General features: G+C 41.2%; 1 protein-coding gene across 2 annotated transcripts in view; it reads right to left on the bottom strand.

The window, feature by feature from the left end:
- FSTL5 (follistatin like 5) overlaps positions 1–16,406 on the bottom strand; it is a 318,694-nt gene that overhangs the window by 281,391 nt on the left and 20,897 nt on the right. For both annotated transcript variants that reach the window (XM_033159896.1, XM_033159897.1), the window contains exon 2: positions 209–350. In XM_033159896.1, coding sequence (XP_033015787.1) covers positions 209–331 — 123 coding nt within the window. In that variant the 5' untranslated portion in view covers positions 332–350. The remainder of the gene's footprint in view (positions 1–208; positions 351–16,406) is intronic.

The following is a 16,406-nucleotide window of genomic DNA, read 5'->3' as shown; positions in this document are numbered from 1 at the left end:
AAAGAGTATACTGATGAAAGTAAACCTTACAGCGTCTATCATGGATTCTGTAGCTGTGATTCCTGCGTTGCAGGGGCTTGGACTAGACTTTTGGGGTCCTTTCAAACTCTACAATTCGATGAGAATCCGTGCGAATAATACAGTATGCAGCCCTAGGGATAAAATTTAAAATGGAAAAGCAAACAGCGTTGGCAGAGAACATCAGTACCTTGTGGCGTAATCGTACAAGAGGCTGATAGCTTTTGAAGTCATATCCTTCTTTTGCTGGCCATCCTTCCACACCCAGCAAGATGCCTCCAAGGAATGAAACAATTGTCCACCACCTAAACATCTTTTTCGAGACCCTCTGCCTAAACAAACAAGACGAAAAGGAAAGTGTTATGAATCAGAGATATAGTGGATTTGTTAAAGTTCCATAAATATTAAAAAAAAATGTTTGAATTTAATTTATAGATTTCAACAAACAGTAGAAAACCAGCATGGGCTAATACAGATATATGGGTGGGTGGAATTGGGAGCCAATACAGCTGTTTGGGGCTGTACTCAATATTTTCTAATCAACATTCAGCATCCATATCCTGACATGAGCAGTGAAAAATAAACCAATAAAATCATGAAAGGCGAGAAACATAAGAGGAATGCACTGCAAAGGAAACGCTCTTTTAAAAACACTGAAGGACAGAGAAAATAGATAAGAGCATCTAACCTTTTTTTGTTTATAAACACATTCCTTTTTGAATGTCTGTCTATATTACTAATGAGGAAAAGCAATAAAAAGGCGCACATTGGTCTATGCTCTACGAAGGACAGGAGATATGGAACCCTTCCAAGCAAGCAGCTGCTATGAAACTGTGGCAAGGGAGTGCATTCACAGAGCACCGGAAGCTGCCAGGATATGTCCTGGCAAAAGACATGTTCTTAAGAGGCAAAAGTCATGGATTCTGAGCCAAAACAGGGCACATTGCACCTCCAAAACAAACACACACACACTTCCCAATTTTTATTTTATTTTGTTTTATTTTGCACCCCTTTTGAGCTGGATTGGAGTAAAACTCAGTGTGGCATGCAAGAGAACTGCTGCCAGCCAGTGTGGCAAGCCAGGGGGATCTCATATAGTTCTCCAAACTTAAAAATAAAAAGTGTAATGCTGGTGGTCAACAAAAGAGGTTTAAAGACTCTCTCAAGGCAAATCTTTAAAAATGTACTATAAACACTGACAGCTGGGAAACACTGGCCTGCGAGGGCTCCAACTGGAGAACAGCCTTTACCAAAAGTGTCATGGGCTTTGAAGATGCTCGAACTCAGGATGAAAGGGAGGAACGTGCTAAGAGGAAGGCACTCTTGGCAAACCCTCACCATGATCAACTCCCACCCGGAAACCTATGTCCCCACTATGGAAGGAAGTGTGGATCCAGAACTGGCCTCCACAGTCATTTATGGACTCACTGTTAAAACCGTGTTTATGGAAGACAATCTAACTTGGCTCGAGTGATCGCCAAAGAAGAAGACGTAGCTCTCTTAGTAATGGGAAAGTATCTGCTACCCTCCTCATTCAGAGTGGTTTTCGTTTGCATAGTTTTACTATTTGCTTTGCAGCAAATATTCAGGTCACCATGCTCACTCAATGATCTCTGGGTGGCTGGGATCCTGTAGCAAAGAACCCCTAAACATTTTTAATAGCAGGTTAGAGGAGCTAGAGACAGCTGGGGGAAATGTGAAAGGCCACTAATGTAGCAAACTCCTGGGGAGAACTGCTTGAAACCTTATTTTTCATGTTAAAAATAAAATATTTTGAAAAGTTGATGCAGTGCTAGTCAAACTATTTCTAAATTTGCATCTGTAGATATAAATTACCATGTGCAAATTTTATGCAAATGTGTGAGTGGTTTTTTTTTGGGGGGGGGGGGTAAGGTACAAGTGACCAGCCTGATGTACGCAAAAAACAAACCATGGAGCTTTCCATTGTAAGCAATTGAATAATATATGAAAGCTGACTTTCACATGCAGCAGAAAGAACAGTTCCTGTTCACCCTCTCTCTTCCCCAGCTCTCCATCTGTAAAATGGGAATCTTAATGGCACTAGGTTGTTCTCAAGACAAATGATATCATTACTGTTTGATGGCTTTGCATATACAGAAACTCAACAGAAATGAACAGGAAAGCACAGCAGAACACATTTGCTGGCACACAGGATGCTAATTGAGCTCTGTTGTGCAAGCCACACTATGCATAGCTTGAGGATCAAGGTGTAAAATGGATTTTACAAGCCACTAGCTTGTTTTCTTGAATGTCAAAAATAAAATTTCATTGCAGCTAATGATATTTAGCTAGTGTGCTTCATGTTGAGGAATAATTGAAAAAAGCAAGGCAAAGAAGTTTCCTTTTGAACCTAAAATTCACCTAAAGCTATTTTTTTCTACAATGCTTAAAAAAACTCCTAAAAGCAAACTGTTTTAGCCCAAGAATCTGGCAAAAAAGTTTTTGTGGTACCATCTTTTAATTAAAAAGTGTTGTAATGAGCTTTTACAACTCTTCATACAAACTGTTCATATAAATAACTGGCAGCTTGTTGACAACACAACACAGTAAACCATGCAAGTAAAACAAAACACGTGGACCCGAGATTGTTTCCAATTTATTGGAATGTCATTGATATACCATTTAGAGTATAACTAACTCTCTCTTTCTCTCTCAAAGGAAACCATAATCAGGCACTGCTCTCAATTCATAATTATATTTTATTTGTTTCTTAAATTGATATCCAACCCTGTTTTCCAAAGGAACCAAGAACAGCAAACATACAAATAGTAAAACATCTAAAAACATCTCCAATACAGATGCAGTCTGGGAAAGATCTGGGAAAGTCTGGGAAAGTTTGTTGGAAGAAGGAGGTCCACCTTATGGGCTGAAAAGAGTCAGCCCTGTCTAATATTTAGCAGGAGGGAATTCCAATAGGTAGGCACCACAACACTTAAAGTATGTGGAGAACTAGCCCAAAGCCAGGACTAAGCAATGTAAGGGTTAAATTTTGTGCCAGTTAGTCTGGGGGAGAGTGAGTCAGGAGGGAGAGCGAGGTCTAAGAGTCTGAAGTGTAGCATTGGTGGAAGTTAGCAGAGCAGAAAAACTGTTGTTGTGAAACGTGTTGTTATTGTTAATTAGTTGACTGTTAGAGGGAATAGGCCGGTATCATCTAGCGGTAATAGGCCGGTATAGGACCTTCTTTATAAGTTTCTTGAATACTGTTTATTTATCAGAAACCCCAAGCTTTTGTACATAATTAACAACTTCTTTATTCACATAATCCGCGTCTGTGATAAATAAAGCAAACAGGTTCCAGTTAGCAGTCTGGTGGGTTGCAGCTGGGGACCGTTTGTCATGGGTGCAGCACTCATAGACCATGAAATGTCTGGGGGTGCTGTGCAGGGCTGAAGTGCCCACGACATAAAGACCAGTTTCATATGTTATGTGGAATGGAGCTCATGGTGAGATGGTATCTGCAGGAGGCCCTGCCTAGTGCAGTGATCATTTGGGTATATAAAGGGTGGGATGGTCTTTCAGGAATCCCAATCCCAAACTTTATAGGATTTCATGCACTAAAACCAGCACCTTGAACTTAGCCTTTGGGTCAAAAGGCAAGCCCATGTACTTATTTTAGCAGCAGTGTAACATGATAGTAATAGCCTGGCCCTCTGAGCAATCAAACCACTACATTTTGCACTAGTTTCTGGACCACCTCAGGGGCAGTTCTAGGTCGCAATAATCCAAACTGGAGGCTACTAGTGCATGGACAACAGAAGTCAGGCTATCCCAGTCTTATAATGGCCTTGGCTGTCTTACCAGCAAAAGCTAGTAAAAGGTGCTACTACCCACGGACTGCACCTAAGCTTCTAGCAGTATTAATGTTTAGTTGTTTTCAATGATAGTTTCTTTCTATGTTTTTAGCAATTCTTGTTTTTATCTGTAAGCCGCCTTGAATCCTATAACAGGAAAAGGCAGCGTATAAATAAATAAATATATAATAATATTGACAAACAGATGTCACATTTTCATCTCCAAGGTTAGACCAATGTCTTCTCAATGATGTGCTGCCTCTCTTTATTTATATATCTCATTTATATCCTAGTGTTCCTTGGAGACACCTTGAAGACTATTTAGTAGAAAGGTAGGGCATAGATTTTCAAATATAGATAAATAAATGGAGGAACGACTTAGGGAGCTGGGTATGTTTAGCCTGGAGAAGAGAAGGTTAAGGGGTGATATGATAGCCATGTTCAAATATATAAAAGGATGTCATATAGAGGAGGGTGAAAGGTTGTTTTCTGCTGCTCCAGAGAAGCGGACACGGGGCAATGGATTCAAACTACAAGAAAGAAGATTCCACCTAAACATTAGGAAGAACTTCCTGACAGTAAGAGCTGTTCCGACAGTGGAATTTGCTGCCAAGGAGTGTGGTGGAGTCTCCTTCTTTGGAGGTCTTTAAGCAGAGGCTTGACAGCCATCTGTCAGGAACGCTTTGATGGTGTTTCCTGCTTGGCAGGCGGTTGGACTGGATGGCCCTTGTGGTCTCTTCCAACTCTATGATTCTATGATTCTATGATTCTAGGGACAATAAGATTGCAGGGCAAGACATCTGAGATTAGATTGCATCATACAAAGGTATATTCCAAACCTTGCACTGAGAATCAGAATTTTTCTTCTGACCCTTGTGCTTTTCTCAACTGTGGAATTTTGGCATTTAAGGAAACAAAAGTACAAAAATACACCCAACTTACTAGAGTTCCTAGAAAGAGGGCGCTTGTGACATAATAATGTCTTAGGAAAGCAGAAGACATCTATTCAAGTAGATTCATCATAGTCTCTTGCAGTTTTGATTTACTGATGATTGGAAGCATGGATATCCCATGATTGGCAGAATGCCAACTTCTGTGAATTTGGCCTGTTTCTAAATCATATTTGACATATTGCACAATTAAGGCTGATGCCGTGAAATGTGGATTCAGACAGTCGGAGCTGCAATAATCAATAACTGCCTTGTTTCTTTCTACTTAAGGATGACACAGAAATAGATATACAGCCAAGAAAGCAATTTGCATAAGATTTCTAGAAAATTCTATTTAGGCTCAGCTCATTCTTCCATCCATCTTAGATAAAGTATCTTTGCCACATTCCCACAAAAAGGAAAGCATTATCAAATGCATTCAACAGGAAAAAGTAGTGAAGAACAGCATCTTTCAATAATGCTTAGGAGAATCCATAGATCCATGAAAGTACCAGGCATCAAATTAAAATCTCCTGTATCCAACATAGAGGACACAAAGTCTTTCTTTTGAGAAATGTCTTTCTCTTAGTTACAAACCATTCTGTATTTTAAAATACATTTTTGAATACATATTCCAGTTTATGGTATAGTTCATTTCATTCCATCGTACAGTTAAATATATGCATTCTAGTTTTATGGTCCAGTTTATGGTATCCTGTAAGAAAAAAAACAAGAATATATATCTCATTTATATCCTAGTGTTCCTTGGAGACACCTTGAAGACTATTTAGTAGAAAGGTAGGGCATAGATTTTCAAATATAGATAAATAAATGGAGTTTAGACTGACATGTTTATTTATAGTTATCAGCTTTGAATTATTGTTTTTTTAGGAGAAAGGTGGGTATAGGTATGAATAAGTTTAAATAAAGAAGGATATGGAGCCATTCCATTTTATCCTCCCCAATAGGTTAAGCTGAGATATAAAATGGGATAGGCTAAGATTATGATTTGCTTATGGTCACTCATTGAGCTTCATGACCACCTGGAGAAATAAACCAACAGATTTTCACATTCGGAATCCTACACTCAAGCAACAATATCATACTGCTGCCAAAGGTAAAGATATCTGTTTACCATGAGCATGGAAAAATGTCAAGTGTAATTCCATAACCCTACTAGGTACAATGCTAGTGAAACCACTATGTTTCATTCACTGAACCACACTTGGGTTTCTCAGTCAAGTTTGTCATTACAAAGTATCTATCCTGCAGCGTGAACCACTGCATGGAAGAACTGAGCTAGAGACTCAACTTTGGAGGCAACAAGTATAGGAATTGATCTGCTTTTTTCACAGAGTAAACAGCAAATGGAATCTGCAAAGAAAACACTAGCACAGGAAAAGTGAAGCATGTATAACCCATTCGCTTGATTTTGAGTACCTAGAAGTTGAGCAGAACCTAGTTAGTAGGTATCTAATGACACGGGTGGTGCTGTGGGTTAAACCACAGAGCCTAGGGCTTGCTGATCAGAAGGTCGGCAGTTCGCATACCCGCAATGGGGTGAGCTCCCATTGCTCAGTCCCAGCTCCCGCCAACCTAGCAGTTTGAAAGCACATCAAAGTGCAAGTAGATAAATAGGTACCGCTCTGGTGGGAAGGTAAACGGCATTTCCATGTGCTCCTCTGGTTCGCCAGAAGCAGCTTAGTCATACTGGCCACATGACCCGGAAGCTTTACGCCAGCCAATAAAGCAAGATGAGAGTCGTCTGCAACTGGACCTAATGGTCAGGTGTCCCTTTACCTTTTTTAAGGACAGAAAAAAGATTCAGTCTAGAATGCTGGAAAGTCATTTACTGTCATGGGTAGTCTGAAGTTGGAACTCATGAGGCAATGCACATTAGAAGTTGCATGACCACAGATAGCTCCAAGAGAAGAACCTTGCTCTGTTGAAGAGGTTCAGAGCAAATCAAGGCTTTTAATTATGCAGCCTTCAGAGTCCACCGCCCACACACCAGTAGATAACATTAAGATTCTTAAAGGGCCAACCCTCTGTCCTGAAAACCAGCACTCTGTCTCAGTTCCATAGCCTCCTGCTTGGTGCTCTCCCTGTAATGTTGGATCAGTGTGGTCCTATGAGGGGCACTAGGCTCCTCAAGGTAAGGTGCCTGTGAAGATCTGGGCTCCAGCCTTACAGGTATGGGATGTCCAGTGATTTCCTGATCTCCAGCAACAAGTTCAGAGTCCTGCACCTTTGTCTGGCTCCTTGGTTGGAGACTGCAGCTTCTGACACTGCAGGACTCTGTGGGATTCCGAGGTCTTTGTTAAATGTAAACAAAGATTTCTCTACTTGCACATAACTAAGCAATGGGAAAATATTTATTTAATTACATTTAACCTCCACTCAGTACACATGGTCCCTGGGCCATCCTGATAGGGAGCTCCTGGAACATAGCCATGGGGTCGGTGGGGGCCCTGTGCAGAACCCTATTTTAAACTCATTCTAAAGCCCAGATTCACCCCTTTCTTAGTTAAGCAGAAACAAAACAAACATTCCTCTTTTGATCACCAGGAAGCCATCCTTTCAAAGCCCCCCTGTTCTTTTGTGATTCTTTCACCACTCAAACCTGTAAACGTTTGGAATACTGAACTCCAAAAGCCCCCTTACTCCTCCAAAATCTTCTCTGTTAATTATTCAGGTGGTCACACTGTCTACATAAGTTCTGGATCTGTTGGCTGGATGCCCAGTCTTTCACCTCCAAATCCCTAAACTCCTACAGAAGAGAATCAGGGACGCAGTAAAACAATGTTACCCACTAGCCTATTTCAACTAAAAAAAAAAAATGTAATCCTTTGTATTCTGAAATGCCCAATTCTCTGAAGACATAGAAGTAATCTGCAGATATGTATACAGACTCATGTCCCAACCAATTGTGTCAATAAACACATTGAAAAATAAACCATCCTTGCAGGTCTTGTTGGTGAATAGGCACATGTTGGTAAGAAGCAGACTCTGCAGTACGTAAGTCTTATGCTGCAGTCTTAAATGCACTGACTGTAAGTCCCACTGAACATGGTAGGATCTAATTCCAGTTAAACACTTATAGGATTGTGCTATTGGCCCAAGGAGAGATTCAGCTGTATGTTGGAAGATTCAGGACAGACTAAACAAAATAAGGGTATCAATGGCTACTTTATCTTTAATAATTTTGCATCCTCTGCAGTGCCCCAGACCTAATGTTGTTCTGGGGTACTGTGGTGGAAGAGGGAATGGCTACCCCTAAAATATATGGTGGAGAATATTCAGAGAAAATTCTACAAAGTGGACCTCTTTTTAAAGAGGAGAGATTAAGATAAAGGGGGATGTACGGTATTTGGGAAAAGCTTTGTAATGCAACTCAAGGAACTGCAGGGGTGGGGATTGAGTGTTGAAGCTCCAGTGATATGTTGGAATTCCATTGCAATAATAATTAAGAGGCTCTTTGGTTCCTGGCCTTGGAGGTTAACAATTATGCAAAGCCAGTCACCCTCTAACCAAAATGATACAGTCATAGAAATGTCTCAGGTGAGCTAAAAATAGATATTGAAGAACATAAAGACATAGGGCAGTCACAGCCTCCCACTCTGTTTTCTAAATTGCATATACTTTAGTTTCATGTGCAAGTATAAAGCCATTAGAATTTTTAAAATTATCTGACCTTGAAGGGTTTCCCCTTCTATGCTGCTCCAAGAGAAAGTAAAATTATTACACATTCATTCTTCTGACTTCATTGCCTGTTACCTTGATGAGCACTTAAAATGTAAATTAAAGAACTTCCCTGTTAGGACCAAGACTGCCTAAATCCCAGGTGTATTGTTTCTGCATCTCCTATTTGTTGCTCTCGGAAAAATTATTTCATATTTTGTCAAAGTCACACAAACTGTTTCTTAAATGTATTGCATAATTTGATTGCCTGGGTGATTATTTCTTCCTTAAAAAATCATTGGAAGGGAGTTCAGCTCCCCTTAAAACAATATCTGATTTTTATTACAGCTTTATTGTGTACAACATGGCTGGAATATTAATGCTACTTCTCCTTAAGGACCATGTTTCTAAATAAGAGAGTCAAACTGATGAGATTAGTTACAGCAAGCTGCTAAAATAACTTTATCAATTTATGTGATTTCCACTGTGCCCTTGAAAGTACGTACTGCACAGCTTCTATATGTTCTACCAGAACTTTTCTGCAATCCAGATCAAGCAATGCATGGCATCAAAATTCTGAGAACTGAAATCCACTCCCCCCACCTAGGCTCAGCTGTTGAGGGGGCCCTTTTACACCTGGCCCATCACTGATGGAGTATGACCCCCTAGGCCATGTGCAGATGTTGAGTCTGCCTGGTGAAGTGTGCAGGGCTGGCTTCTTAATCTGGCTCTCGCTCCTTCCCTCTGCCTTCTCAGTTGGGCCTTCAGCAGCAACCACACTCTACCCCTTTCCCTCAGCCTGGGTTTTGCCAGTTGCCAATTTTGGGACCATGTAGGAATTTTTCCCTTTCAGTGTCCTGATTGGCCTTCAACAGTGCTAAGAGGTTGTTGTTGTTTTGCCTGTGTCACACTGAATTTAAATTGGGTGATCTGTTTAATAGATCTAATTGTTGTCTGGTTGAGCCAGTTTGGAGTTAGGGGAATGAAATCTGTTGAGCACCTTGTAGCACACTCTAAAATATAAAGGGGGCTTCCTCAGATTTACCCATAACTATGTAGTGGGGACAGGATCTCACCTTCAGGATTACTCAGCTCACAGACACCAGTGCCTCAAAGCTGGAGCAGAGGATGACCTGGACAGATTTCCCTAGGAACAATGGATGTGTTGGCAATGACAGGCCATGAGTAGATAGTTAGCTACTCTGGGTACTTAAGCCAAGGTAGCTCAATCTGAGTTGGTGTAATTTTCATATCACTCAGACTTATAGGAGCATTTATCAAGTTTTTCCCTCCACAGATCCTTAATTATATCTAATAAATATTGTTGATCCTTTTAAACTCACACTACTGTGCCTACCTGGGTGCATGGATCTGGGTTCAAGTACATTCTGGGAAATGTTGTCACTGTGGAAAATAGAGCAGAGATGGAACCAGATACAATGAAGACCTTTGAAAAATGCCCTTATTGCTGTACACTCTCAGGGAGTACAGCCTACTTGATCGGTGTGACTTATTTCTATTTTGAGCATGAGGGATACGGGTGTTATGGTGGTATGGGTATGACACACAGGCCAATTGTTGTACTTTCTAGAACACGAATAAGATTGTAGACAAGATAGCAGGCTCTGTTTATTACATAGTTATGTCTATTTATTACTTATGCATCTATCATAACTGAAAAAAGTATTGTGTGTATTGGCCCTTATACGTGAAATGAATTAAATTAAGAGTGAAAATGTGTGGAGAATCATTGTGACACAACAATGCCTTTGCCTAGCAGTAAGCAAGGGCTGTGACCATTTTGCTCAATGGACCAGATATACAACCAGACTGAAAATGGCTATAATTTTTTAGCCCAAACCTCCGAGGGAATAGTTAAGTATGTGTCATACCCTTTTCTCCATTGTCACTCTGAGTGAAATTATTTTCTAGGAGCTAAAATTTAGCTGGTAAATACTCAGATTTAATACAAATCCAATAAAGCTGAACTTAGCCGTGCATCTATTTTCATGCAAGAAAATTAAAAACAAAACACTGAATGATGTCAAGGCTAAAACTCAAGTGCATTGATTTCTATCTCAAAGCGCCAATTGACTTAAATGGTGCAATGATTTCACCCAGCTTCTTTCGTTCCTATGACACAGATTTTAATGGAATGTAATCAAATGGGGAACACTACAGACTTAACCCCTTCTCATTACACTGTTGAGATGGTAATCTCATAGTCATTTTTGCAATGCTGTAGGGAAAGAAACACGATAAAGGTATTATCCTTCAGTGGCCTCAGAGGAGTCTTTTTAATAGAATTGACTTGTGTCTGTTGATCTCGTTTTCCCATAAAGCTCTACAGCTCAATCTCATGAAACTGCAGTATTTACCAGCATTGATATTTGTTATCAGGTCTACTGGGTAGAACCTATATAGTCACAGCCCACGAGACTCCTTCCCTCTCTTCTAAACTGGGTTTCTTCTTACTGCTGCTCCCTCATTATCTTCTGAGATTTGTAGGCATCTTGATGGCACATTGGGGGAAATTAGCATCAGCTGTATGAGGATGGGACACAAATATTACAAGAGGGAGAATATCTGAAAAGTATTCTGCTGCTGGTGTGTTTTAAAAACATTTGGGCTAGTTTGGGTGGAATGGGTGGTATTTTTAACATTCACCACTGGGAGTTTTCCTCTTATCATCAACAGCAGTCATGGGATCCTTAATGCAGCAGGGGCAATGCATTAAAACCCCTTTCCCCATCCTCATTTCCTGATTTAGCTGCCCACACAACACATGCACAACATGCATGCACATACATCTAGGCCCCATCTGCACTTTACATTTAAAACAGTATCATACCACTTAAAAGTCATAGCTCCCCAGCCTACCCCCCCCCCCAAGAATCCTGGGAACTGTAGTTCATTACAGTTCTCAAGAGTCTGGGAGAACCTGTGGCTGTTTAAAGTGCTTTAAATGTATAGTGCAGGGGTCAGCAACCTTTTTCAGCCATGGGCTGGTCCACCGTCCCTCAGACCTTGTGGTGGGCCAGACTATATTTTGGAAAAAAAAATATGAACGAATTCCTATGCCTCACAAATAACCCAAAGATGCATTTTAAATAAGAGCACACATTCTACTCATGTAAAAACACCAGGCAGGAGCCACAAATAACCCAGAGATGCATTTTAAATAAAAAGACCCATTCTACTCGTGTAAAAACATGCTGATTCCTGGACCGTCCATGGGCTGGACTGAGAAGGCGATTGGGCCGCATCCGGTCCATGGGCCTTAGGTATAACCCCTGGTATAGTGCAAGTGGGGACATTAGCTTTCTCCTCAATAAGGAAGGTTACTTAAAACAGAGGAGATGGGAACATATTCCTAAATGGGCTGCTGGATCAGAATAGGGACAAAAGAAAGAAAGAGCCAGTTGATGACTTTACGGAGCACATAGGATGAGAGGAGACTGAAGGAAAGGATGGTGGATGGAAGCAAAACTAATTACGGTACTGCAATGGGTGGTGGATCCAGCTCTATCCATTTGGGGTTGTCACACTTCACAATCATACTATGTAACTGTAAAGCCAACAAGAAGAGAGTGCAGCACTGCAAGTATAGTTAAAGAAAAAGAGGGGAGGAAAGGGGGGGGGAGGATCAATGATTGAGTAAACTTTAAAAATAGTAAAATAGTAAGGCAAAGTACTTTATTCCAAGTACTTTGTGCACAATCCTTTTAAAATTCCTTTAAAAATATAGAAAGGAGAAAGGGGCATGATAAAATTAAGATAGCATCGCAAGACAAACAAATACCGGTAATAATATCCCTGAGGGCATACAAATGGCTACTTGATGATCGGCAATGAATAACAGCAACAGTGTTGTAAATATCAGTACCTATTATGGAAGCAACACTTGCAACACTGTCAGAAGGGTCAAAAACCATTGTAATTGTTACAAACCACCAGATGGGACAAGATCACATAAACTTAATGAAATGCAAACTGCAGCAGACTGAGTTTGAGTTACCATAAAGTGCATAGATGACAAAAAGGTACAGAACAGCAAACCCATCCCAGTCATGATAGTCATGTACTGCCTCTAGTACCGGAGACAGTCTGCCACTGAGTACCAGTTACTGGGAATCACAAAGAGGTAAGTGTTGTTGGTCTCATGTCCTGCCAGTGAATTTCCCACAGCCATACTGGGCACTGTGAAAACAGGATGCTGGATTAGGTGGGTTTGGCCTGGATTGGGTGAATTAGGTGGGCCTTTGGCCTGATCCAGCAGACCTCTTATTATGTTGTGAACTTATGATTTGCACAAACAGAAAGGAGAGAATCCTCAAATAGGAATTTTTAAGTCAATGGGTTTTTAATATCTGCCAAGCCTATTATTCCTAAATACAGTCTCTCTCTCTCTCTCTCTCTCTCTGTGTGTGTGTGTGTGAATGTGTGTGTGAGAGAGAGAGGGGGGGGAGGGAGACTTTTGCTGATGACTAAAATAGGCCTGAATCTTGGTGGCCAAAATGTTCTTCTGCCTGGGGTATTTGAGAAGCATAAATGCTGACAACACTACCTCTAAAAAAAGTGATAGCCTGCTTTAATAAAAATTAAGGTGATCACTCAATAAAAGGTAAATACTGATATTTGTGTTGAGTTTTGTCTTTCTAATTGCTTGGGCTTTTCTTCCCAAGCATTCTTGCTTTGAAGGAAGAGTTTCACTTTGAAGCCAGAAAGGTCAACTTTTTTGATAAGGCAGAATGTAGCATAGTACGAAATAACGGCAGGAAATTTCACTTGTTCTGTCAAGTCTTGAAAGAGGCTTGAGTTACTACGGTAATTTAATATATTCAGCAGGTCTCTTAGATCTGTCAGCTGAAGAAGCACCCAGCTCTCCAGCAGCATTTCAGTCTTTGGGGAAAGAACGAGAAGGCGTTTGGAGGAAAGCAACCCCTAGGTATAAATTAATCCTTTGGCTTTTTCTGCCTTGGAAGGTGGGAGCAGCTTATACGAAATATCTGTACTGATTGCACGGAGTCCTAAGTGAGGCTGGGGGAGACTGTAGTAGTAGAGCCACTGCCACATTCAAAGCCCTGCCAGAGCCTGCTGGCCAGGTTAGAAAGCGAGGGGTAAAGTATGTTACTCAGTTCAGTACTGGAGGCAAATCTGTGTGCATAGAGAATGAGATCTCCCCAAATGCTGTGTAGCAGAATGGAAGAAAACTTTGGCTGATGACTGAAATAGGTCTGAATCTTGATGGCCAAAATGTTCTGCCTGGGCTATGTGAGAAGAATAAATGCTGACAATGTCTTAGCTCAGGCACGTCCAACAGGTAGATCGTGATCTACCAGTAGATCACTGGACATCTGTGGTAAATCACTGGTAGATCACTGGCTCCCCCCAAAGAAGCTCAACAACTTTGGCTCCCCCCCAAAAAGCTCAACATTTTAACCCTGCACCCCCAAAATGTGGCTTTCCTCCTCCCTAAAAAGCTCAACAACTTCAACCCAAAATAGGGCTTTCCTTCCTAAAAAAAAAAAAAAGCTCAACAACCTTGACCTGAACCTGAACTTAAGGGGGTAGATTACTGCCAGTTTTTAACTCTGTGAGTAGATCGCTGTCTCTTGGGAGTTGGCCACCCCTGTACTTAGCTGAATTAAGGAAATGCACTAATGTGGAGAAGGTACAAGATTTGTTACTTTGCACGGCTAGCAGTGCTGGGTATTGTTCGTTTTTGCTGCACCAGCTCCAGAGCTCAACCTGCTGAGGATCCTGAAGATTGAGCCTGTTGAATGAACTGTAGTATTTAGTTCCCACATCCAAAGCCTCCAGTACCCTGCCCCATAATATGCCCCTAAGAACCCATTTGGGGGTTTTCCATTTGCTACTGGTGATTGCTTCCTACCCACTTAGGCAGAGTCATATCAATTGCACTCTGCTCCACTGCATCCCAAGGATTGCAGCCTTTGATAGAATATTTTTATTTTTAATTCCTAATACAGATAAAAACAATGTCAAGTATCACTGTGATGCAACAGAGCACAGACTGGCTTGCACTCATGCAGCAAATAGGGGGACATCATATGGAAGGTACTGGTAAGTTGTTAAATCCAAGTATACAAATGATTCCATGAAAAGCTAAAATTGCTTCAAAATGCAGATAGGACTGCTCCCCTTCACCGGGGGTACGGCATTGCGGGAGGACCTCCAGGACCTCCTAGTTACCCAGGAGTGGGTGGAGGGATGCTGTCCACATCATTAGGGCTCCCAGCCACATCACACTTCCCAGCTGACCAATCGGGTTAGCTGGGGGCGTGGCAGCTTGCCATTTAAACTGCAGTGTGGCTGGGGTGCATCCTCCATTCGCCTTCTCATAGGATCTCCCAGCCGCCCACCCTCTCTTTTATGTGTTGCTTGACTTTGGCCTTGCTATGGACTAATATCAGCCACCTAGTTGCGGGGGCCAGGTAGGGATTTTTCCACTTGGCAAATTGGCACCAGCCATTTGGTTTTCGGCTACCTTGTAGCAATTGTCACAACTATGTAATGGTAGACATTGGGTAAGCCTTGTTTATGGGGGGGGGAGGTTGTTGACTCCACCTGCCCCTCCTCATTAAGGGGATCCACTGGTGACCCTGGGGTCTTAATTGATGTATATCATAGGGCTCCCCCTATCGGTGGTTGACCCTTTAGAGACTTCCTACAGATGGGCAGGAGTCAGGATATAGTCTGGCTTCCCGCAAATGCCTAAGCCAAACTGTTCACATCTGTAACCAATGAAGTTGTGGCCTGATCTATGCCATTAACCCAACATATTCGTGTTTGTGTGTTTATTTCTGAGGGGAACTGCAGGGCTCGGGGCCTCGCCGTGCAATGGAGTCATCTCTTCCCTGAACCTTTCCCTGCTGGAAATTCAGTGCTCTCGGATACCTTAGAATGGGGGAGAGTTGTACAAGATATGAAACTGAATTGCAGTAGTGTTGTTTTACTCACTCCAGCTGCTACTCTGCTGTTGCATTAGGAAGAGAGGTTGTGAATCCTATGCAAGATTCGATATATTAATATGAATTACTGTCAGTCTCATTAGTTTCCAGGTAAAGATTTAAGAATTAGGGTTTATTTCTTACAGGAAGCCAGAACTTCCTTTACCATTTGTTAGTCTACCATTATAAATCCAATGCACTGCTATAGCCTATGTTTGCATTTTATTGCAGTATTGTAATTTCACTTTCATTTTTCTTTTGCAAGGACATTGTGGATGCCAGGTAAGAATTTATTCTCTAGTATTGGGTGCTCTGAATCACCGCAATCAGAAACTCCATTGCTAACCAATATATTCCCAACAAGTTTTAAGGATCATGTATCTAGTCATAAAACAAAGAATAAGTTGTCAGGCTTCTTATATATGATAAATTGCCAGTAACTTTGCCCTGTAGGTATAGGCAAATATTTCCATTATAAGGGAATATGAAATCAGATTATGTACAGGTGCCAAGTAGCAGCCAATAAACTGGCTGCATATTTTAAAATAATATTCTTATTTTTAATGGTTAACTTTACTGTCATTACACTTTATCTCAAAAAATTCAAATATCTTAAAAATACATATATAGACTTTACCTCCAAAAATCATGAATATGACACAATTTTGTTGCACTAGGCATCATTTAAGTCAGGGATGGGAGACTGTGTCTCTCTCCACATCAGCCAAAGCAAGCATAGTCAACAATACGTGATGATGGGAACTGAAGTCAACATCGGGAAGGCCACAAGTTTCCCATCCCTGGTTTAGGTCTTCTTCTTGTTGTTGTTGTTGTTGTTTAGTCATTTAGTCGTGTTCGACTCTTCGTGACCCCACGGACCAGAGCACGCCAGGCACTCCTGTCTTCCACTGCCTCCCACAGTTTGGTCAAACTCATGTTAGTAGCTTTGAGAACACTGTCCAACAATCTCGTCCTCTGTCGTCCCTTTCTCC

The sequence above is a fragment of the Lacerta agilis genome, chromosome 9, assembly GCF_009819535.1.
Source record: "Lacerta agilis isolate rLacAgi1 chromosome 9, rLacAgi1.pri, whole genome shotgun sequence".
Classification (NCBI taxonomy): Eukaryota; Metazoa; Chordata; class Lepidosauria; order Squamata; family Lacertidae; genus Lacerta; species Lacerta agilis.
The sequence above is the reverse complement of the archived record's forward strand: the minus strand, read 5'-3'. Positions and strand labels throughout refer to the sequence as shown.